General features: G+C 49.4%; 1 protein-coding gene across 7 annotated transcripts in view; it reads right to left on the minus strand.

The window, feature by feature from the left end:
* Positions 1–25511, minus strand: part of KCNMA1 (potassium calcium-activated channel subfamily M alpha 1) — a 726630-nt gene that overhangs the window by 491038 nt on the left and 210081 nt on the right. For all 7 annotated transcript variants that reach the window (XM_042961232.1, XM_042961231.1, XM_042961233.1 and 4 more), the window contains exon 2: positions 14651–14812. In XM_042961232.1, coding sequence (XP_042817166.1) covers positions 14651–14812 — 162 coding nt within the window. The remainder of the gene's footprint in view (positions 1–14650; positions 14813–25511) is intronic.

The raw sequence follows: 25511 nt of genomic DNA on the forward strand, positions 1-25511 counted from the left end.
ATCTTATCAAACTTTTATGGCTCCCAGGATACAGCTGAGGACTCTACCCTTGCTCCCATCCAGCCACTCTTGCAGACTTTTAAGTTCAAGTCTGGGCAGAAACTGCTCTTGGTCAGAGGCAAAATGTATTTATCTTTGTAATCACAACCATTAAGATGTGAGCATGAATACCTGAAGAGATAAAACAATGAGGGGAAAACACAGGAAGACAGGAAGAAACAGAAGGTAAGGCTTCTGAAGCAAGAGAAGGAATGATGACGCACCAGCCCTCACTGAAAGCGTTTCACAGAGTGACAGAGAGTGGAGCAGGGGTCGGGCATCCTCAGAGATTGGGAGAGCGGAACCCAGGAGTGCGTCAAGGGCAAAGCTTTGCAGTGAGAAAGGCTGCGACCGGCACATACTCTGTGCTTAAGAGAGTTTTGAGAATGGTCCCAACAAATGGGAAAATTGTGCTTGCATTTCTATTTATCCGTAGAATCACTGTGGACCTGAAATCCACCCCCTCTGCTTCTCCAAACACTAAAGCAAGTCTCCAGATGGAAGAAACTAAAATCAGGCTACAACATGAAAAAAGAAAAGAAAAAGAAGGCTCTTACAGGAAGCTGACAAGTTTCTGCTTCTCTGAGATCTAACCAATGGAGCTGGGGTATCGAACGCTAGACATAGTCAGGAAACATGGGCTCTTGTCCACATGCTGCTTGGGACTGACTGTGTGATCTTGGACAAGCCTCACTTTAATCACACATAAAGTGAACTTTAAGGAAAACGATCTAGAACAGAGACAGCTAAGGCATAGTAACGTGTAAATAACACCGGTACTGCACCCCCCACCCCACCCACACCCCCTCCCAGTCACTGCTCATGGCAGAAATCACTAATCAATCACAGCATTCTGGAGAGCAGAGCCCCAATTAGGCTTTGCTGCTGAGCCTTGAATCTTCAGCAAAGCATTCTCGGAACCACTACCAATTAATCAGAGCAGGCCCAGGAGCTGACATGTTCACCAACCCCTGGATCAGATCTCTTCTAATCCTTGAACACCAAAGCCAAAAAATGCTCCATGTCACACATATTCTCATTACAAATACCCTTAACTAAGTTCTAGCTCTCTCTCCTTGCCCTGCTCCAAGTCTGGGCAAACAAGGCTACGAAGAAAACACTGGCTTCTAGGTCCTCACTCCATGCCTGAAGCTCTCAGAGTGACCTTGGGCCTTTCCCTTGAACCTCTTTACCTTAAATCCCCGCCCCCCCAATTCTGCTAAAAAGCTCCTTCCAGGGCCAACATCCCCTCCACCCTCTTAAGGAGTTCATCAAGGTAGAGAATTCTATTTCTTTTCATATGCTTTGAGATCATGGAACAGAAGACAGCCTAGGGAAGTTCAAAGACATTTAATTATTACCGTTGGTTCTTTTGAAAATTATTAAAAGAGCATGGAATTAGAAATTCAGATCTCCTCCAGCTCCCTAAGAACAAACAGCTCACTTATAAATGGCTTAATGTGTCTGTTTAATGTACACAAAATTATCTTTCAGGAAAGCGGATTGTTTCTCGTGTCATTTTGCATCTCTATACCACCTATGGCAAAAGGAAAGGGATTCAAGGACTGACAAAATCTACTGCAGAAATAATTAGCACCAGAGGCTGTGTCTGAAAGAAAGTTAAATGAAAGAGAATCTAGTTTCTTATTTATTTCTGGTCTATCTGGATCTCTCTATCAAGCCCCAGGGAAGAGGAATTGTAGCTTTGGGGGCTGGAAGGATGGCTTACCTAGCTGCCTCCACAAGGTTTGCTTGCTGGAGATGTCCCTGATCCCCCAGTACAGCAACTCCCTCTGGGCCAGGATGCTATGGAAACCTGCTTTAGCACTGAAATTTCTGGAAAAAACACCAGATAAACCCACTGGTTTGCAAAGTGGGCACAGGTCAGAGCAACAGTGGTGTTTTATACCTTAGCCTCCAGGAAACTGCTTAGTCCTTACTCCCAAGGATTCAGACAGTCTTTGCTTCAATCATGTTAATTATATCAGGAATACTTGAAATAGTCAGCTGAGGGTTTGCTGTGGTTGTTTTGTAAGTTCACTGAAGTTCACCTAAAATGAAGCTTCATTTGGGGAACTCCCACCATGTCAAGTCCATCAACCACCCATAGCGTTGACACCCTTGCTATGAATCTGGGGGTTAGCCTGGCGGCTCCCTCCGGCCCCCGGGGTGCACCACCTTGCTCCAGAAATAAAACAATGATTTTCACCACAGTAATCTTCCCTACTGCTCAGCCCCTCCTGGGTGTCTCTGCCACTAACCACTTTAAATAAATGTGCCTCTTCTGTTTATAGGTACCACTTCTACCTCCAGAAGAGGAACAGACTTCCAGGAACACAGTGACTTCTTCCGCAGCAGTTCTGCCAAAGCAAAGGACGGAGGCTGTATCTCAGTCAAGGTCTCCCAACCAGAGGCTGCTCAGTCGGAAAGAAGGCTTTTCTTAAAGTCAGTTTTGGTGCTAGTGTGGTTACCAAGTCGGAACATGATCCCCACAGGGGTTTCCGACTGTTTAAAGCTAACTCAAGGAGGATCCAAGACTGAAATGGTTTAAAAGAAGCCTGCACTTCCCCTGGGAGGGCCCAGCCTTCAGGATGTGACCCCTGCTCCCACCGCATTGTTCCTCCCACCTGACTCCACACTCACAGGCCAGAAGCCTCCCTTTCTGCACACAGACATCCACCTGGAAAGAAGTCCAGAAAGAAAAGAACCTTAGGTGAGTGTGAGGCAGAGGCCTTATCACAAAGGAAGAGTTTTAGATTTTTATCTTAAACGACAGGTGCCTGAGAGCCTCCGTTGGTTAAGTGTCTGCCTCTTGAGCATGGCTCGGGTCACCATCTCATAGTTTGTGAGTTCGGCTCCCGCATCGGGCTCTGAGCCAATGGCACGGAGCCTGCTTGGGATTCTCTCTCTCTCTTTCTCTGCCCCTCCCCAGCTTGTGCGTTCTCTCTCTCTCTCTCTCTCTCTCTCTCTCACTCTCTCTCTCTCAAAATAAGTAAATAAACTAATAAATAAATAAATAAACAAAACACAAAGCCAGGGAAGGGCCACATGGGGACACCACGCTGCTGGACTATCTCTTGCTTCTCTTCACTTACTCCAGCCGATGAGAAAAAGACTATGCTTCTTTCTCCTTTTGAAGCTCTCAGTGCCTAGCACGTTGCCAGGTGCACTAAAGGTCTGAGGTCAACCCTCACTGCCTTTATGGATGGAAGGACAGTAGAGGGAATGAGAAAACATAGAAACATTTGGGGCTGCAAGGGAATAAACTATTGCTACCCTCTTGTTTTGTTCATGGAGACGCCAAGGCCTTAAAAGGGAATTGACTTGCCCAAGGTCACCAGGAAGGTTACGGCAGAGCCAGGATAAGAACTCAGTTAGTTTTCCACTGACCACAGTTCCTCAGATGAAAGAAAGTGATTGCAACCTCTCCTCTTATTTCTCAAATTGATCTCCAACACTATCGATGGTCCCCAAAGCCCAGAGACACACACCACATGAACCTAGGGGAGCAAACTGTTTGCCTTTTTTTCTAATGATCCAAGCTTTCCTCCTGGACAGATCTAAGGTCACCAAGTTACCCACCTCACGGCTCAGAGGGAGACAATAACCTCATGGCAGCTTCCCCAGGAGCCCACATGGTGCCTGTGGGATGTGACAGCCCCTGAAAACAGCCCCTTTCCTTTGCAGGAAGTTCTTTTCCACCCCAGGGCACAATCCCAGAGAGAAGGCTCTGTGAGTGCCCAGCGGATATAATTAGCTCCAGATAGATCTAGCATGACACACAAGGAGAATGGTCTGGATCCCTCCCAGTGGGATTCCAAACCCCACGCCTTCCTGTGCAAGTCAGGGCCCAGAGACCAACAAGCCTAGCAGGTTCATGTGGCAGCCGGGAAGCCAGCAGACTGGCCTCTGAAACGCCACCCTATTGTGATTCAGCCTCTGTCTCAAGCTATTTTTAATGTAAGTGAAGCCTGAATTTGAGGGAAGGTAGTGTGGGAACAGGGTCTTTTCTTCTTCTCCCTCTTTCAATGAGTTGCTCTCTGTTTCCCATAGGACAGCCACTTCACCAAGAGCCAAAAGGAAGGAAGGAAGGAAGGAAGGAAGGAAGGAAGGAAGGAAGGAAGGAAGGAAGGAAGAAGGGAGGGAGGGAGGGAGGGAGGAAGGAAAGAAGAAGGAAAGAAAAAAGCTAAAAAGAGAAATGGGGAAAGGTCAAAATTCAGCCTCTTTGCTAAGGCAGGCTGGGAATAGTTCTAGGAAGCTGAGGCTTTCTGAACCCTTCAGAGGAATCCACTAGACCCCGGATTCTCCACAGGTGCAAGAAACCAGTATTACCAGTCCATTCACTTCTGGATTCACCCATGTGCAATGAACAACGAAGGCTCAGAGGTCTGCTTGCCCAGGGAGGAGGCACATACAATTGACAGGTAAACTCTGGTGCCTGAGGGGAAGACCTGTGTCCCGTCAGGCTTGGGAACTGGGAACCAAGCTTCCCTTCAGACAGGCCCCCAGCCTCCCAGCTTAGTCGTGATCTTCCACATCAGCACCAGGCCAATTTTATGAACTAAAATTAACTGGATGAGCAAAGAGGTGGGCCTGGGTGCACTTAATGGAGTTTTCGAGTGGCCTGATTCCTTAAGAAAGAAGGACAAGCAAATGTCCTGCCCTAGTTCCCTCACTACTCAAGTTCTAGAGGACATATTTTGCAATAAAATTTTAGGGCAATGGTGGGTTTCTGTTGTTGTCATTCCCCTGACGTAGTTGTTTTTCTGAGGAAAGCCTCATTCTGGACCCACACCCTAAAAATGGGGCTTCTAGCGCACCAAATTGGGATGTGTGGGGCCTGTAGGCACGAGTCAGTCTGCGTCCTCCTAAACATAGCCTAGTAAACTAAACTTGGAAGCATCAGCTTGCGTGTGGTCCCGAGTGTGACTTTCCAAGCACGTGCCCCGAGCAACGACAACGGCTGGCGACTTTGTCATCAGCATCATCTCTATTTTGGGGCCTCCCTGCTGAACGAACTTCCGCACAGCTGACAGGGAGGCTCCAAGGAGAGTCTCAGTCCACTGGGGTATTTTTCTGGCAAATAGGGTCTGCTAAACCATTGGCATCCTCCAAAGGCCCTGGGAGAAGAGCCAAGTGAGAAAACTCTCCCAGCACAAGATGGTGGGCTCCAAATACAGACATTCCATTTCCGACAAAGCCTCCAGGGGGTGCCAGCTTTTACCGGTTGGGAAAGGAGAAGCTAGTTTAACATTAGTCATAGAAACACATTTGCTCAGGCCCCTTGGGTCCAGCACAGGATGTGTGATCGGGACCAGAAGTGTGGGGCTCCCAGGCTTGTCCAAGGACTGATGGAGAGGTCATGGGCTCTGATTTATGACCAAACTACTTCAAAAATCTTGCCACCCAGAGCATTGTAGCAAAATGCAGACATAACATTTGCACTTTCAACACTTTGGATGATTTCACTTTGCAAGCTTTGCTAGAAGAACCAACATGTGTCCAGAGCCTTAAATAACGTCTGACACCTAGCAGATCCTCCAGGAATGTTTGAAGGAATGAATGAATAGCTCAAAGGAGATGCCTTGCACGTACAGCAGAATCTGTGTCCTCTCCTGGTGACAGCACACTTCCCTGCACCCTTTCAACAGATTCGTGGTCGCTGCCCAACAAAATGAATGTGGAAGACACCTCCCCACATACTGGGGCTGATGAGTTCTCTGAAACCAGCTCTGTGTCTGGCAGCCTCGCCTCACATCCAGGAAGGACCAGACATGGGGACCGCAGTGAGTGTACTTGACCCTCTTTTTACAAGACCCATGTGTCATCCTGCCAAGACATTTCCTATGGCACATACACCTATAATGTATGGCTCCCAGGGTGGGCCCAGCCTGCCCTCCAGACCCCAGCCAGCTCCGGGAGGCCACATGAAGTGAGAATTTCCTGGCCGACTTGACATTAGTGAGTCAGGCTGCCATGAGCTGGCTTCAGAAATGACAGGGCCTGAATTTGTGTGCATGGAGCAAACATCATCAGCTGGCTGGACCCAAAACAGGGCCTGCCTGGGATTCTCAGACCCCTTTCAAACGACCATGCCCAGAGCTGGTTCGGCATCCTGAGAGGACATCTGACTCTGGTGAGAGCCGAAGGCTGCTCCACGTCTGTGGCAGGAAAGGATTTATCCTCCACTCTCCAACCCCGTGTGTCTCCACACCAGCCCATTTCCTCCATGGTGTGTCACTGGGCTTACACAACAATGACCAAAACAATAATAGCTAATGCTTAGTAAGCACCCACCACATAATAGCCACTCTTCTAAACATCAAATATGCACTGATGCATCAAATTCTTACAACATTAAGAAGCAGGGACTATTATGACACCCACTGGACAGATAAGGAAACTGAGGCACCAAAATGGAAGCAACCAGCCCAGGGTAAAAGCCCTAGGGAGTGGCAGATCTGGGACTCAGTAGAATGGCCACAGAGGCTGGGCTCCTACCACACACAACAGCCCTCAGCATCCTTTCCTGAGGATGCATGTCCCAGGAAGGGAGGAAAGCAGGAGGTGGAAATGCTGGGGATGCTGAGTGCTTTACATGTCCTCCTTGTTGGTTCCAGTCAAATGAGAAAAAGACATAAAGAGCCAGATGGAGATCAAAAGAGAGTAGGAGCCCCAGGTCAGATAATGCTGGCTTAGCAAAGGGGCGGGGCTCCTGTCTCCCAGCCCAGACACAGAGGCTGAAATAGAGCAGAAGCAAGGGTGACTAGCAAGGGAAAGTCCTGCAGTGCCCTGCCTTGTTCACCAGACACCCACTTTGTGCTGCATTCAATCCCATGTGCTTGGGAACACCAATAGAGGTCGTGGACAGGACAGACGGATGAAGGGATACAGATGAGGGAATGGACAGATAATGCGGGAGGACTACATGGGTACCCACTCCCCCCAAGAAACTCCAGAGGAGAGAGGCAGTTGGGCAGAAGTGCTTCCCACCAGAGCCCAGAGGCCCCTGGGAGTCAGAGATAAACAGCCAGGACGAAGCAGGCTGCTCCTGGGCCAGAAGGCTCTTCCTCTTCCCAGAGCCGTCTGAGGATTCACTTCTGAAACTCTCCTTCATTTTCACAGGGGAGGCCAGAGGAGCCAACACACCAGCTAGTAAAATTAACAGCTGCTCCTTACAGAATGCGCTGGAGAGGCCGGCTCACGGATCACGTGGCCCGCAGACCAGCAGTGCATACGAGCAGCCAGTGTAGTGTGGCCGAGGCACCTGGCCTGCAGGCCAGAACTGGGGGTGTCCTCCATGGTAGGAACTGGACTCCGGGCTGCTGGGCAGGGCCTGGGGTGGGCTCGACTGCCGGAGATGCAGGTAGGTGGAGTTACAGGGAGTGACCCTGCCACAGAATTGCCAGACACGCCCCACTGACCTTGGGAAGGGGAAATCCATAAACTGAGCCAGCTGGGAACCTGCTGTAGAGCTTTGAGGCCCACCTGGCTCTGGCCTCCCTCTCCCCATCTCTACCACATCATTTGGTTTAGACTGTGAAATAAATGTCTCCCTGAGGGGCTAGATGGTACCCCTTATCTGTTGTGCTCTGAGGAACCATAGGGCAAGTCTCGCTGACTACTTGGAGACAGTCCTGGAGCAGAGGGGAACTTAATGATCTAGTTCAGGGACTGGCAAGCTTTTTCTGTACAGGGCCAGACAGTAACTATTTTAGGCTGGCGGGTATTTTGGACTCTGTGGATACTACTCAATTCTGCCGTTGCAGCACGTTGCAAAAGCAGCCACAGACAATATGTAAATGAGTGAGCATGGCTGTGTCCCAATAAAGCTTTGTTTATGAACACTGAAATTTGAATTTCATATAATTCCACATGTCACAAAATATTCTTCTCTTGATTTTTTAAAACACCATTAAAAATCTAAAAACCATCCTTAGCTTGTGAGCCATACAAAACAGGCAGTGAGCTAGATTTGGCCCATGGGTTATAGTTTGCCAATCCCTGGGCTATTTAAGTGTTTCCCAAAGTGCGTTCTTTATGATGCCTTACAGGTGTTTCATGAGGAAAGGGTTCCCTGGTGAAACAGGAAAGGGAAACGCTGGGCAAAGCAAAGTCTGCCTTCTTACTGCAGGACTTCTTTGAGCTTCACACGTTGTTATGCATTGACAATCTCACGAAGGGGAGAGCAATGAAGTCTGTCCAAGTTCCAGGGAACCATTTTTATCCTAGAGCATCTCCTAGATCCAGTTTTCTGTAGAACCTAATTAAAGCAGTGAGGATGAAGTCCGACCAACTGTCACAAACGGCACCAAATGTGATCCTGCCTCTCTTTGAACATGTCCGGTGACAGGCAGCTCACCACCTATCATGAGTGCCTGTTGGATTCAGTGACTTCTGTGACTCACGTTTTCTCACCCAATGGTGCGGTGTCACCAGCAACAAATCTAGTGCAAGCCCGTGCATCTTTCAACAGGTGAAGACAACATTTCATGTTTAATGATATAAAGAAAGCACACCTTCCTTGACTTATTGATTCATATCCAAAATATAAACTCTTTGCACAGGATAAAATGAAGAGCCATTATTAAGTCCCGAAGAGGGACTGCCATGCATTTCCTTTAAAAGAAGCCTCACTTAGGGGAGTTTAAAAAAAAAAACAAACCTCAAACAAAATCCCAATTTACCTCCAAGTGTACAGACAGTGGGGTCTACCTATTTACTATGAGAACATTCTTACTAAGAATGCAGGTCCATGACACCTCAGGTCTTTCCGCCACATAGGACATTTGTAGGTGATAGAAAAATTTTATGCAGATTTGCTTAAAATGCAATAAAAAGGGGGAGGGGGCATGAGTGAGAGGAAGACAGAGATGGAAATGTGAGCTGTGCGTGAATTTGCCACCAGGCAGCCCTGCAAAAGGAGAGGATGCTGATGAGATGTGTCAGCAGCACTGTGAGTCACCTAAAGGGAGAAATGAAGGCAATAAATGTCACATATTCGATTAAGCGTATGCCAATGCGCACCCCCATTTTGTTCAACTAGTCCAATTTCATGTGCAAATGGCACTGCAGAGAACGTGTCTATTTAACTCTATTAAACCAATAGGATTATTTCTATTTGAAAGATGTAGTTATTTTCTTTTGGGCTCTAGGAGATAAAGATGGACGGCCCAGCCTACGTATATAATGTTAATGTAAAATGCACACACATGCGATGTTTGGGGGAAGATAAAGGAAAAGACTGGTGTTTTTCTTTCTCTATCTTCAATAAATCATCCCAAAGACGGTAAAGCAAGTATAGCCTATCTTCTCAGTTCATGGATTCGATTTACATGTTTCCCGGAGGAATATTTAAATGTAGTGGCATGGGAAATAGGGGGAAAATAGCCAAACAGAGTGAATTCTAAGAGTTCTATCTTTGCTCAAGGAGCTGATGATTGTATGGGCAAAAGTAGTCTTTAAAGAGAAGCACAAAGCAGTGACCGTGTAAAGGGACTGAGGTCCGGTGCAGGCAACATAGATACTACGGCTCACACCTAGAGGTGAGGCCATGCTTGGCCATGATGCATAGTTTTTTCTTAGGGAGATAGCCTCTCTGAGATCAATGTAGAAATTAATATGAATACTCGGAAACAAGATGTTTAACAGAGGTGGGGTGAGTGTATGTGTGTGTCCACATTTAGCCATGGGTGTATCTGTGTGTCTGTAACTTTTCTCATTACAAATGGGTTCTCTGGGACTGTCACTCCTGTGCTGTATTACCTTAGAAAAGTCCTTCCTAAGGAAGTTCTTCCAATTTCTGCCTTTCAATTTCTTTATTTATTAAATAAGGAATTGAATAGACCATGATCGGAAACCTGTGACTATGAAAAAGGATCTGGCCCACCGCCTGTTTTTGTAAAGTTTCATCGGAACACAGTCACACTCATGTATTGTCCATAGCTGCTTTCAAATTACAATGGCAGAGTTGAGTAGTTGTGACAGAGTCCCTGTGGTCTGCAAAGCCTAAAATCTTTACTATCTGGCCCTTGACTGAACACCTTACCAACCCTGAAGTAGACTGTCTCTAATATTGATTTTTGCTAATGATTTTATAAAGTACAACCAAACAATAGAAAAGCCTACTCTGTTTCTTGCCCTCTTTACTTAAATGTACTGCCTTATTCTTAGAAAGATTTCATTTAGCTCACAAAACTGTAATGGAGTACATAGCCACATACATGTAAAGTCTGAATAGGAGAGAATAAGGAAATCAGGACAAAGGGGAAATGAGCAAAGAGACACAGACGTGAAGTCCAGGGGATGTGAACACATGGAATGTAAATCCTGAGATGCTGTGTGTTTTCAGTGGGCCACGAACGTGGCTCACAGCAGCCACTACAAGGAGAGGGCCATGATCCCTTTCCCAACTCCGTGTTCACTGAAGGTCCGCAGGAAGACCACAGCAATCCCCAGCACAGAGAACCACTTATCCCCGGAGTCTGTGCATACAAGGGAAAACATGACATGGAGTGAACAAAGTCCCAGCAACGCCCAAACAGCTAGGAGTTACCTCCATGGCATTTACTGCCCCTGAAATGCCCCTCAGTGTGGGCCAACCCCAAGTCCCAAAGTGGACTTTGTCACCAATTCTTCCAATATACTCCCCAGTTCTGAAATAAGCATGCATCCTTTTTATAGCCAGAAAATAATAAATATTTTTAATTTTTAAAAAAGATAAAGGAGAGGCACTTGGGTGGCTCAGTCAGTTAAGCGTCCAACTTTGGCTCAGGTCATGATTTCACAGTCGGTGAGTTTGAGCCCCACGTTGGGCTCTGTGCTGACAGCTCAGAGCCTGGAGCCTGCTTTGGATTCTGTGTCTGCCTCTCCCTCTGCCCCTCCCTTGCTTGCTCTCTGTCTCTGTCTCTGTCTCTCTCTCAAAAATAAACATTTAAAAAAATTTGAAAGATAAAGGAAGCAGTAACCCTTGCCAGCCTGGTGTCCACTTTGATGCAGAACCCCTCAGCCATGTGCTCCAAGACTCTGTCCAGTCTTGCTATTTTTATGAAGCTAAGCCTGACTACCACGGCAGGAGAACCAGGCAGGCTATTCCCAGCCCCAATGCTGAAGCTCCAGGTGTGAACCATAAAAAGCATTGGGGAGTGGTGACTATCATTTATTCTTATTCACACTGAGCTCAACAACTTTATATCTAGGCTATCGATACAAATAGTTCACCCCCTAGATCTCTGTTACTCATCCCCTATGCCCAGGGCCTAGAATAGTGTCTGGGGCAGGTCAGAAATAAGCACTCACTGAATGAATGGTGTGCTCGTCTGAGAGATCTCAGACAGCAGGTGAGTCAATAGATGTGCTGGGGTCATCTGGAGAATCTTCCCCAACCTGGGCCTTACCCACAAATGCCTAGCTTTGAGACTCTCACCTGTGACAATGAGACAGGTAAGAAAGGGGCCCACGTGTGGCAGCCAAGCTCCTGTGCCAGGTGTCAAAAAAAATTAAACATTAAACAGGGAAATTCTGAACAGCTGGGTGTCTAGTCTTGCTTTAATCCCATTGTTGCAAGGATAAACATTTGGACAGCTCAAGACAAACACAGCTTTGGGTTCGGAACAGACAGAGACGCTTTCTCGTGCACACTGAAACTTCTATGTGAAATCTGCTCCCTACTCAGAGCAGACACCCGCCTTCTCCTCAAGGAGAGGCCTGTTCCGAAGGCACCAAGACGCCTGCTCTCTTTGTGCAGCGGGACCAGGCCTGCTATGATGGAGCCAGAACAGCCCGGACAGGATTTTCTCCAAGGAGACCTTCAGAGGGCAGCTGGCATCAGGGGCAAAGAGGCGTAGGCAGACTGTGCTTGTCCATGCAAATGTTAAGAGAATCAGGCCAAACAGCCTCAGGATCTAACTGGCTCAGACAGTAATGTCAAAATGTCACAGCCAAAGCGACAGCTGACAGTGGCTTAGAAAAAGAAGAGGCATTATCTTTGCCTGGGAAGTAATGACACAGAAAGAGCACTAGACGGGGAGTCCAGAGGCCTGCAGGTACGAGCCTGGCTGTGTCACTCAAGCCTGCATGCTCTTCGGCGAGTTACTGCCCTTCCTATGCTTTAGGTTCCTCAACTGCAAACTGGAGACAAATTCATCGATAAGACCCGCTTGCTTGCTTCCTTGTAATGAACCCCGACAACACAACAGCAAAATGGGAGAGACCGAACAAATACAACATGGCCCTTGCCCTTCAACCTGATCGTAATGCATAGCGCCTCACACAGTGCCTGGCTCACGGGAGGCTCTTGATAACGTTACCATGAGCGGTAGCATCAACATGGCTACTGGTGCCCTTGGCCTCTTAGTTCTGCTTCCCTAGCACCACCCACATCCACCCACCTGCCTGCACCGCGTGGTGCTCATTCAGGCCTGGCTGCGGCGGGTCCCCTGTGGTCATCTGCTCACGGCCTGTCCCAGCGGGGTAGCTCACTGTCCTGACGGATCCTAGCACGTCGCGCTCCCGCCTCACCAATCTGCTCCCTACTTTGTCTCCTTGTGTTTCTCTCGGCACAACCACCAGTCATGATGCCCCTCCCTCAAAATCTCCTTTTCCTACAAAATTCAGTCCGCATTCTTTGGCTGGGCATTTGAAGATCTGACAAGCTGCCACCAGCCCATCTTCCGGGTCTTCTATCCCCTCAGGTGCCTCCTTGTTCGCCGCCTGGGCCTCGCTCCCTCCATGCTCTGCGCCCTTTCTCTGCTGCCACTGTTCCCTCACTCTGGGATGACCCCCTCTACTGTGTAGACATTCATGATGCTAGCTCACAGTTCAATGCTCATCTCAAATGTTCTCTGTTTTATTATGTATTATCTAGGTATTCTCCGCTTCTGGCCCACTAAGTGGTCCCTTTCTTATTTTCAAGCTCAGGGATGCTTCCATCTCAGATATCTTCTCTGTCATCAAGCATGTGCTCAGTTCATCTTGAAATGGAAGTTTTAGCTCAAAGGCTCCACCCGGTGAAGTGCCACGAGGCTTTCTTGATGGCCCCTGTGTCCCCACACTCAGCGCCCCCTACGCACACCCACACAATGCTCGTACTCAGCATTTCTCCTCCACACATTCCTTCAATAACTTCCATCCACGGTGCAATGGAAGTAGATCATTCCTTGTTTTCCACGGGGCCGCAAAAAACGCCTAGCCAAGTCATTCTGGTAACTCTCGGCTGATGCCGATGGAGAAAATTAGAGCTGTCGACAGTAGCCATGCAGAAGCGACAGGCGTCACATTTGTGCAACCAAATTGTCTGCTGTTCCTCACCCACCATCACCACCACAGGTAGAGCATACACTGCCTGCATTTCTTTCCCCATGAATGCCCAGACCCAGAACTCACCCTCCGTCAGCTTCCCACACAGAATCCACTCATACACAAGCACGAAACAGCAATGGAGCCTTTGCTGAAGAAGACTGTGCAGGGAGGTGAGGAGGCTGGTAATGGAGCAGAGCCTGCGACAAGCGACCTACAATCTCACATTAGATGCTCCGTGCCACCCGGTCTCTCCTGGGTCCCACCGACCCGGGAGGTCCTCCTCCATGCAGCATCTGGCCTCGTCAGTTTCCCTCTCCTCCTCTCCAGAACCACAGCTTTAAACCTCTCCCATTTCTATGGTGCCAGCAATCAACATCAGCCACAGCTTCTGGACTTTCCAGAAAGCTCTGCTCCCAAAAGCTCCCTCAGTTAACAGAACCCTGTCCTCCTTGACGGCTGTTTGGCCACCACCTTTGTGATGCGAGCATGACATTCAGTGTCATAGTCCCTCCCTCAAACGGTTTGTGACATAGTCATCCCAAACATGATGTAGAGTTGTCCCCAAGAAGGATTCTGACGAATCCAGAAGTTTCTGGTGAAACTTCTACCATCTCCCCACATCTATCGCCACCTCCTCACCGAGCTCTCACCATGAAACACCTTGGGTGTGGCACCTATTTTCCAATGGCCCTGCCTTATCTTTGGTTCACCTATCTGTCAGGACATTCCCATTCATTCTTTGAGTCAAATTAGTCTTGACCAAGCCCCAGCTTCAGGCCCAGGAAGGACAGCCCATACAAAACAGCTTCCAGAATTGTAATAAGAAATCATTTGGAATGCAACATCCTTCTCAGGGAAACTTCTGACCCAGAGCAGACCCGACAGAGCCAATGGGCACGTGCTGAGAACTCTATGGATCCTGGCATTTATCATTTATGGGTTCTTTGTGGAATTTTGAGCACAAATTTCTTTGACTCCCTTCTCCTCTCCAGGATTATCAAGGTGTGTATGTGTGTGTGTATGTATGTGTGTGTGTACATGGTGTATGTGTGCATGCATACACCTACTCTGCTGGCAGAGGAAATGCCCTACATCCTCCCCAACATACCCCCTTCACCCCAGGTGCTGGCCCACTCTACAGATCCTCCCTCATACCTCTGGCTTACGTGCACAGAGAACCAGCCTCTACTCCATGACCCGCTGTTCACCCCCATTCCCCAATAATGGGTAGCTTAGAGAAGACTTGGGAAACATGGTAGGATCATACACCAGACAGCAGGCCTCCCTGAGAAGGAAGGTGTTGGGGACTCACCAGGACTCTGCCAGTCAGTGTCTGGGCAGATATCATCACCCCCGCCCAGTCCTTCACAGAGGTCATCCAGCCGACCTCGGCTGCCACTGCCTCCTCTTTTTCGTCCACTGGCTTGAGAGTGCCATCCGCCTGGCTCGAGCCATTGTTAATCTTCTGGGCCTCCTGGCAACAGAGAGAACAGGATTGAGAACAGGAACCAACTGGATTTAGTAAACACAACCTACTCAAAAGAATCAAAGTTGGAAAGGTCCTGGCTGACGTGGATGCCGGCTTGAAGGTACAAGGGGCGAGGAGGTGCGATAGACTATGGCTTTGGTTTTCTTCTTAATCTTTTTTAAAAGAATCTTTTCTTTATTTTCTTTTAAAATATCTTTGTGAAAGAAAGAAGAATGAAATTATTCTCTTTCCCCTTTAAAGAAACAACCACTAAGTTCAGTAGGGAGAGCACCCTGTCTAGGGTCATGGAGTAACTACGAGGAGGCGAGGTTGGCATGCCGCCCACCATTCATACCGTCCTCACAGGAGCACCCTGTCTTTCTGAAGGAAATCTCCATTTGCTCATCTCAATCCATATAGTTCAAAAGGAACTGAAGGCCCACGCTTGTCCCAGGAATGGAGACTCCATTCCATCCCTCAGGAAACAGAGATTGAGCCAGTGATGGTCACATGACCCATGCCAACCCAATACAATTCAAGCCTGGGACTTTTGCTGGAAAGAACAGGAAAGGCAACCCTTCCCTGAGAATGAAGCCACCACAGAGGAACCTAGGAGAAGTGATAGAATACTGGTGTCATCATTTGAACACCTGAATCCAGCTGTGTCTGAAATCCACATAAGACCTTTTTCTTTTTTTTTTTTTTTTTTTTTTTTTCCTTTTCCACTTTTATTTAATGGTATGTACAGCTCAATAACATGTGTATAGTAGGTATGCAATGAATATTTGATGAGAAAAAACAATGGAAAAGGCTAACCGATGAAATTTGAAATCCTTTTTTCTAGCAACACCCTGCAAAATAGTTGAAGAGAACTATCCTACCTTATTTGAGACTCCTCTCAATGTTATACATCCATGATTTCTTTAATCCTTCTTCTTAGGAACTATTTTCAACATCTCTCGTCACTTAATTAATGTCTTTTGGGCCTGCCAGTTTATTAATACTCCATCTTAAAATCTCACATACAGAAATGAGTAAGAGTTTTCAGGTATTATCTAAGCAGTGCAGTCATCATTACTAACAGACATGATTAAAAACAAAAAAAGTAAGGCTTGCTCAAGCCTAAGGCCTGCTCAAGCCGTGGTCAACAAGCCAGCCTCCCAAAATGTTGTTACTATCTTGTCTCTATAATGGTAACCTGAGGCAAGTGTGAAACAGTGCAGCTCTCCTTGAGTTTTACTGTGCAGACATTTTCCCTCAGGATCTAGTTAAAATGCAAATTCTGATTCAGTCGGTCTGGGGTAGAAGCCTGGGATTCTATATTTCTAACAAGCTATGATCTATGGGCCATACATTGAGTAGCAAAGCTATACTTAAATGCCGGACCAGGAAATAAGAGAGCGAAATTTGGACTGCAGTTCTAACATTTTTTTTTTTTTTTCACATAAGACCTTTTTCAATAACTTTTTAAAATGTTTTATTTATTTCCGAGAGAGCACAAGTGGGAGAAGGGCAGAGAGAGAGGGGGACAGAGGACCCAAAGCAGGCTCCTCACTGACAGCAGTGAGCCTGATGTGGAGCTCAAACTCACAAACCACGAAATCATGACCTAAGCCAAAGTCGGACGCTCAACTGACTGAGCCACCCAGGTGCCCGCAGACCTTTTTAATTACAAAAGAGAATAAATCTCCCTTCGTGGCTAAAAACATGCTTGAGGAAACAAGGCTGACCTCTTCAGATAACCGAGCCCCACATGGGGCCCTAAACTGCACACTTTTGTATACAATGTGCCTTTGCCTAAAACACTCTTCTCCCACAGAAGGTCATGGCTTACTCCCTCACTTCCCTCAAGTCTTTGCTCAAATACCACCTTTCAGTGAAATCTTCTCTGGCAACCCTTTGAAAATTCCAACCCTATGGGGCACCTGGTGGCTCAGTCTGTTAAGCATCTAACTTCGGCTCAGGTCATGATCTCACAGCTGGTGGGTTTGAGCCCCGCATCAGGCTCTATGCTGACAGCTCAGAGCCTAGAGCCTGCTTCAGATTCTCTCTCTCTCTCTCTGCCCCTCCGCCACTAGCACTCTGTCTCTCTCTCTCTCTCTCTCTCTCTCTCTCTCTATCTCTCTCCCTCTCCCTCTCTCCTTCAAAAGTAAATAAACATTAAAAAAAATTTTAATTCCCACCTTCCTTCCAACAGCACCACCTTTCGGTTTTATTTTTTTACTTACAGTCTGCCTCCCCTACCAAATGCTGTACCTTGAGTGCCTAAAAGTGTGCCTTGCATATAGGTGGCTCTATAAACATGAATGAATAAATACAAAGGGTTATAAGAGCCAGACCTTCAATGTGCTTAGGACTACCAAACAAAATACAGGACACCTAGAGAAATTTGAATTTCAGATAGACAACGTATTTTTTACATGGCACATGGTTATACTAAACACACTGGTTATATAAATTTTAAATTTAAATTTAAATGGGCCCCCCTGCTCAAATACCCACTGATATCATTTCTGCAGGTACAGATGTATAAAAAGATACCAGCAAATTATATTCACCATTTAAAACCTTTGAATTAATTTTCAAGAGGCGCCTGGGTGGCTCAGTTGGTTAAGCGTCTGACTCTTGATTTTGGCTCACGTTATGATCGATCTCACAGAACGTGAGTTTGAGCCTGAATCGGGCTCCATGCATTTGGGATTCTTTCTCCCTCTCTCTTCCTCTCTCTGCCCATCCCCACTGCCAGCTCTCTAAATAAATAAATAAATAAATAAATAAATAAATAAATAAACTTTTATAAAATTTAAAAACGGAATTAATCTTGAAGGCAAACAGACCCTGGGGACATTGTGAGTTGGAGCACAGGAGAGAAACCAAGGGAGAGGTGAAAACCTTTGTCTGCAGTGAGTGGGGATGGGGCGAGTGAGGAAAGGAGAGCTGAGAGGCATGGGATGACTCATCCTCTTGGGGACTTGCAGGCAGGCAGGAAGCTGCTCCTGACACAGGGTTCTCCCCTTCCGGCCTCCCGTGGCTCAGGGAAGTGGGAAGCCAGAAGAAGCATCAGCACCACTGGGTGCTCATGTTGCATTTCCAAGTATATTCGGCCCCAGGGAGCTAGAATCGTCTAAGAGGAGGCTGTAGTAAGGGAGTCACAGGGTAGGCATATTTGGGGCCACCTACTGACATCTGTGGAGTCTGCTGCCTGAGCCAATCTCAGTGGCCTGTTAGGACCCTATATCTTGACTATGTGGAAATTATGCACAAGTGGGTGTTCTGGAAATGACAATGGTCCCGACCCAGGGGCCCTCACTAAAAGCCTTAGCAACTGAAGGTGTAGTTTCAGCTCTCCTGCGCATGGGACCCCCCCGCCCCCCGTAAGATGGGGACAAGAGGGCCTGCCCCATAGATGCACACAACACACTTTCAGTTCATTAGTCCTCCCGCCTCTCCTTGAGCCACGACACTCTAAAGCAGTGCTTCTCAAGTTCAAGTGGGCATCAGAACCACCTGGAGGCCTTGTTAAAACAGAGTACTGGGCCCCATGCCAGAACTGCATTTCTAAAAAGTTCCCAGAGAACACTGATGCTGCCAGTCTGGCACCCCACTCTGGGAACCCCACTTGGAGAACCACTGTTCCTAATCGTGCCGGCATGGCTTAATCATCCCTGCCCTGATCTAAAATGGGACATGGATCTTTCCCAGCCTCCCCCTTCACCCAGGACAGAACCACCTGCTTCTTTCAGAACTGGAGAATGTGGGTGGACAAGGGAGAGGTCGGGACAGGGCAAAGCCCTCCAATCAGAGGCTCCTGCGTCTCCCTCTGAGCAGTGCCCCCCGGCAATGTGTCAAAGCTGGTCCGTGGCCACAGGCTGCTCCTCAGCCCTGGAGCCTCAGGGCCCACAGCCACCCCGCAGGCCTTCGGACCTTGGCGGAGAGAACCTGCGGGAAAAGGGCCGGCAGGCAGGGAGTCTTCCCCAGTCACAGTGGTTTCAACGCATCAATAATTGAGAGCGCAAGACGTATATTGCACATGATGCCCTTTGCCAGCCCTCTTAACTATTGTTTTACAAGGCATTCATTATTTTAATTACTTTATGATAGGCAAGGACAAACAGAGACTAAAGAAAGATAATGCCCTTGTTATTATTTGCTTACACTAGATGCTGTGGGCTTAATTACCACGTGTGGGAGGCAGGACTAGGGCAGTGGCAGGACAGCGAGGACGCTGCAGCTCTGCAAAGGCACTGCCAGCCGGCCAGGTTAGCCATGCTCGGCCTGGGGGAAAGGCCCCCGCCACCTCTGACCTTACTTTGGCCAAAGCATTCCTTGCTGGGAGCAGGTACAGCCCCATGCTCTGGAGAAAAGAGGGTAGAGGCCCAGGGAGGAGGCTGTATCCTTGTGGAGACACACAGCAGGGAAGAAACGGGAAGGGACAGTGCCCGGTATCATAGTCACTGGCCACCATTTATCAAGCCAGAACTGGGTGCCAGCAACTAAAACTTTAGTGCTTTCCATATACGATTTGCTTAGGGCTTATAATAAATCCAACAGGCAGGTGAAATATCCCCATTTTACAGACAGGGTAACTGAGAGCAGGTATTTCTTAGCAGAAGACACAGAGCTTGAGAGGACTTGATCAACTCTGCCACTTACAAGCTGGCTACCATGGGCATGGTAACTGATGAACCTTGCCGCCTCCATATACAATGGGGACAGGCACACTGGCCCCATCCAGGTGGTGCCAAAGCTTACGTGAGACAGACAATACACAGCATGTGGTATGGTGCCAGGCAGTAACAGTTGCCCAGACAGCACCGACGGATGGGACTGGCCTCCAAGGATATTCAGCTAAAACGGCACCACTTCATTGATTGGTGGCCCTGAGAGGGACGCTAATAATCTACTAGGCGGGGACACTGACCCAGAGAGGAACCTTAACAAATAATTACAGAACGGAGGATAAACGCGTGTAGGTTCTAACAGCTATGACTATTCAATGAGGCAATGGGCCCCTGGGAAGGAAGGCAGCATGACTTCTGGAGGGGTTCCATCAGGAGTTGTGTGACGTCCCCCCAGGGCAGCAGGGGCAGGGATTCCTACATAGAGTGAGCCCTGGACCAAGTGACCTCTTAGATTCTTAGATCCCTTCTGATTCTGAACTCCTTCAGATCAGCCTCCCATTGGAGATGAGGAGACTGAGGGCCAGAGGGAGGCTGCCGCTTGGGTCCCAGGACATCACTCTGTCTCCCAGGACATTGCTGGCGTGGTGGGGGGGTGGGGGGCAGCCCTTTGTTCTGAACGGCAAAGTGGGCATCCATCAAACCTTCCACTTCCCACTGCAGAGAAGGACCCAGCTACCCTTCAGGGAAGACACCTGAGCAGGGTCGGGCAGGCTTCCCTGAGCATCAGGAGCAATCTGACCCTGATCCCCACTCATCCTGTGTGTGTGCACCCCTGGGTGTGTGTGTGTGTGTGTGTGTGTGTGTGTGTGTGTGTGTGTGTGAGAGAGAGAGAGAGAGAGAGAGAGAGAGAGACCCCACAAGTTACAGGCTCCAGCTACCCTTGCCTCAGACAGGACACCATAGATTTTCTGAAGAGACTGTGAGTAGGTAGGGCCTGCGGGCATGTCCTGAAAGCTACAGATCCAGCAACAGCCAACCCCTTGAGAAAGGAGTTCAATCTTGCTTTGGAGGCCACTCTTCCCTCCAGCCCTGCCTTCTGTCTCCACCAGAGTCTTACGTAAAACAAGCCACGCTACCTCCTGCAGACAGCACAGGACAACATCTAATCTCAGTGCCCAGCCCGGAGGACGAAGAGGGCTAGCGGGCAAGAGTGCAGGTACAGGGGTCTGGGGGTACACTGGAGAGCACAGTGGCCGGCAGTCCCCTCCTCCCGCCTGCTCACACAGGCAGCCTCTCACGGGTCTCACACCTCCTGTGTCACCTGTGGCCAAGGGCCTGACTGGACCGCAGGCCCCTGGTGCTCACTATACAGAGCACATATCTGCTGGATATTTAGGCATTGCTTCTGAATCATACGCTCAAAGACGGAAACCTGAGAAGGGACCTCGGCAATCCCTTCGGATGCCAACCCCGCTCACTATACAGATGGGAACACAGGGGTGGGGGGTGGCTGGAGAGGAAGCAACATGCCCGGTCCCACCTAGCCCAGCCAAAAGTGAAGCCCCAGCGGCTCTGTGGCTCTCATGCTTGTTGCCTCCTGGACAAGATGATTCTTCCTCCCAAGTGTAGCCTAAAGGAACCAGCCACTCCCTAGCACACCCCTCTGATGCACCAGCCTGCAGCTTGGCGTTCGGGTGTTCCTAGCACTGGCAGAAACGACTGGTCCAGGCTTTGAGTCAGGGGCCATGGTAGGAAGCAACCTTTCTTGTCTTCAAAGGGCCTGGCTTTCCCCAGCAATGGGGGCAGCCCTGGCCCCTCACTGGAGAGCAAGCTTGTTCTAATCCCAGGACCCCACAGCCCCCAGTCCTCAAATCTAGGCCCCCTCTGTGTCTCTCCTCCTTCCTGAATTGGACCCAGTATACTGCAAACTTTGGGTTTGTGGTGTGGTAGGAAGAGCTCCGAGGATCAAAATACTCAAATCCAAGTCCGGTTTTTCTGGATGGCCTTGGACAAGTCAGTCCATTTCTAAGAGCCTCTTCTGTAAACAGCAATGAGTGCTGCCTTACAATCTGATAAGGTGGAGCATAGCACTTTCTGAAAGCACTGAGTGGGATGGGCGATGGTGGCATCACTGTTCTCTGCTCCTGGGCAGGAAGCAATGCTGCTCTGGAGAAAGGGGCTCCACACCCCAAAGCCAGGCCTCACAGAGCCCATGGCTCAGCTGTCAGATCCCCACCCAGATGCATCTTGCAGGGCAGGGCCCCCATTATCTCCCTGAGCCCCAACAGGATGTTGCAATTGCCAGGTCCTGCCAGGTGGCCCACTGTGCTGGCCACACCCTCCCGTGAGACACATCACACCTGCTCCCACCTGGCCGGGCTCACTCACCCCAGGTACACTCGTACCCACACCTGTCAGGCGGAGCCAGGTCAGGCCACCCTGGGCACCGCACCTGCTGCGTGACTACAGAAGGGATGGGGGTCAGCTGCTGGGAGGAATCCAGAGTTCCCTTCCGGCTCCTGCTGGGACTGCCCCCAGTAGGCCCACGTCTGTCTCGAGTTTGATTTCATCTGGGTTCTTTGGACACAGGCTCCTCATCCCAGATCTGGGAAGTTGCTTAAACGGTGATCATCTGGTAGGAAAACTACTCTTAAAAATGTAAGTCAGATTATGTTGCGGCTGTGCCGACACCCTCCTGTGGCTCCCCGTCCCACTTGGGAGGATAAGTCACAGCCTAACACAGTCCAACGCACCCAATCTGTCCGCGCCTCCCACCACCCTCCTAGTCTCCCACTCACTCACTCACTCCAGCCCAGTCAGCCTCCTTGTGCTTCCAGAATGTTCCAGGCTGCCCCCCCCCCCCCCCCCCGCCTAGATAGCCCCTTGGCTGCTTCCCTCGCCATTCTCAGGTCATTGTCACCTTATTACTGAGAGGTAATTACTGAAAATGACACACTTCCCACCCTGACCACCCCCACCCTTGCTCTATTCCTCCTCAGAGCGTTTATACACTATCTGCTAGCCTGCCGACTTCGATCGTCCCTTATGGTCTATAAGCTCCACAAGGGAAACACTTCACATTTCTTTTGTCCACTGCCCTGTCCTCAACGGTGGAGCATTGTGAGCTCTGAGTAAGCACCTGCTCCATGTGGGTGAGAGACGGGAGCCAAGGGTTCAGGAAGGAAGGGAAGAGGGAGGGAAGAAGGACAGCTGCAGCAAATGGGAAGTCGGCTCCAGGCCCGCATAGCATCTGGAACGGGTGGTATTACTAACGAGGGGTAACGACACTAACACGGGCCACTGCCGCTGAGCGCCACTGCAGTAACTCTATGGCGCAGGCAGGAATGCACTGGCAGCAGAGGAGGGGATGAGTGGCTGGCCCAGGAAGACACAGTCAGAATTGTAACCCAGCTGTCTGACACCACAAAGAGGCGAGTACCTGTCCTGACGTCCTTCCAGGGACAGCGTGAGGAGTGAAGGGGATGATGTGTGCAGAAGGGTTATGGACTACTGCAAAGTGCCCATGAAGGGTTTATTACCATTCTGAGCACTCGATTCACCCCACTTCCGGGTACCACGGGTACCGCAGAGACCCTTCTTCAAGGTCCCCATGCCTTGAGAGGGTGATGAAATCAAGGACAGAGAAACATGGTTCCTTTCTTGGCCAAGAACCAGCTTGGAGACATAAATCACCCTTCACAGAGCAATGCATCCAACTGGAAATGAACATGGCCAGCTGAAAGGCCGTGAAGCCTTCCTCCTAAGCACTAAGGTGTCCTATGCAGATGTGGCTGAAGGTGGAGATAAAGCTTCCCAGGTGCTTCTGCATCCTTGGAGGGCCTCAGCGGGCAAATCCTCAAGGAGTCCTGCAGGGCCTGAGGCACCTCTGGGGTGTGACAGGGAATCGGGGGACACTGCAGGGACGGGAGCCAGCCCCATCCCTCGAAGTCCCATAGCTGCACCCCCTGCCCAGAGTCTTGAGCCACAGGCTATTTCCTGGATGTTCAACTTCCACAGGGCTGTGGGGGAAGAAAGGATCCAGAAACCTCTGTCTGTCCTCTCTCTGGGTCTCACTCTGAGTCCCACTCTTCTTCACGTTTCCCCGGTCATCATCAGAAACCCATTTCCGGGAGCCTATACTGAAGGATTCTGCTCCTGAACTATCCCTTTCATCCACCTGGAACCCCAACCCTCACCCCGTCTCCAGTGGCAGCTCCCCACCTCTCCTGCACCCTCTTGTCCTCAAAACTGACCCAGCAGCCCTGCATGCAGCTGCCCTCAGCTGAGCACAAGAGTCTTTCTCTCTCACTAGAGGAATGGTGGCAGGCGAAGAGCTCTGGGCTGCAAGTTAGGAAGCTGGCATTCTAGCCCCAGCTTTTCCAGGAATAGGCTGTGTGGCCTTGGCCAGTCATCCAACCTCTCTGAGCAGAGCCCTCAAATGAGAAATGAGAGGGAGCAATAAGCCCATAGTTTTCTGTTCGTTGGGGTCCAGCATCGCATAACCTGTGAGACGCCTTAGAAGGTTAGCAAAGGAGGGTAGAGGAGGCAAGGCTACGGCCCCCGTGAAAATCCAAGCATCTCTGCATTGAGCCATGCTAGACTGGGTCTGAATGAAGTGGTTTTCTGTGGGGGAAAAAAAAAAGTTTGAAATCCACTGAGTCAAAATCCATAGGCCCATTTTAGCTCTTAAAAAATGCTTTATTTTGTGGCAATGATTATGACATTCCGGGGCACAGTTTGGCCTAAGACCCAGAAATGCTTGAACTTTAGTATCTGTAAACCCACGGGGCTAGCGGTACCTCCATGCAGGCTACTGGCTCCTCTGCCTCAGGCCTAAACATTGGGGAATGGTCCTCCAGACACCCCTGCTTGTTCCAAACAGGCCCACAGGAAATCCCTCCAGCAGCCTCCTTTACATCCTGGGTGTGTGGCCCAGCAAGGGATTCTCTCAGGTACTGATAATCCTATGTATTAGGGATTAGGCCGATTACCTAAAGCAGCTCAGGCAAATAAAGCATAATGTGGGCACCACCAGCTGGGATTTTCATGGTGAGAGCTCTGCAGAGAAAGGAAAAGGAGGAGTGCACTGCTCTGCAGCACAGAGAGGGGGTAGCCCCGACACGTAGGGGTGGGGGCAACAGGGCAGCAGAGGATCTGGGCCCCACCTGGAGCTGGTGTGAGGAGGCAGCGAGACTGGTGTCTACCCTGGAGAAGTTCCTATTATCACACTCCTTCCTTGCAGCTCAGAGCGTCCCCGCACCTCACAGCCTCCCCATCCATCCCCCGGGAGCCCACAGGGGCAGGAGGACCCACACGCATGCCAGATGAGCCTACCCAGCAGCTATTACACTTGCTAACGACAGGCTACACCTCTAGGGAAGGCATACAGTGCCCACAGACGCAGGTCACAGGAGCTTAAAAAGAAGGCTGGACAAAGCCAAGTGCTCTGAGATGTCAGAAAACCATCCGCGTTTACTGGGTCTCTCTGCTGGTCATAAGACACTTGTTCATCACAGGCATTTTTAGCTACTGCTACCCGGGTGCACTGTCCAGTTTCTCACTCCTAGGAGTCCCCTGGGCTGTGTGTGAATAACTGCTCCTCATAGGTCTTTGTGGGAGAAAAAGGTGACAGAAGAAAAAGGCTAGGTGACCTTTAACAAGGCACTTACCATCTTTGTGCCTCAGGTTTCTTTGTCTCGAATTCAAAGGGGCTGTGTAAACACTCCCCGAGGCTCTGTCTTCTTGCAAACCGCCTGACCTTGAGGACTGGATTTTCAGCCCCTCCCTTGCATGAGTCCCTGAATATGAAGTGCTGGGGGAGCCTGGGGCCCTTGCTGGCTCCTGTCAGGAGAACACTGTAATGCTCGCCAGTCTCCCAGGCACTGAGGGGGCTCAGCTGGCCCTCAGGAAGTCCTTGGTTCCCTCCTGCATCTACAGGCCATGTTCTCTACTGACGGTTTTACACCATCTTATTTAATCCTCACAATACGCCTGCAAGGTAGGAATGTCATAAGACTTAGAGAGGTTGAGTAATTTCCAAGATCACTCATCTCCTAAGTGGCAGCACGGAAATTTAAATCCAG

Source organism: Panthera tigris, chromosome D2, assembly GCF_018350195.1.
Source record: "Panthera tigris isolate Pti1 chromosome D2, P.tigris_Pti1_mat1.1, whole genome shotgun sequence".
Taxonomy (NCBI): domain Eukaryota; kingdom Metazoa; phylum Chordata; class Mammalia; order Carnivora; family Felidae; genus Panthera; species Panthera tigris.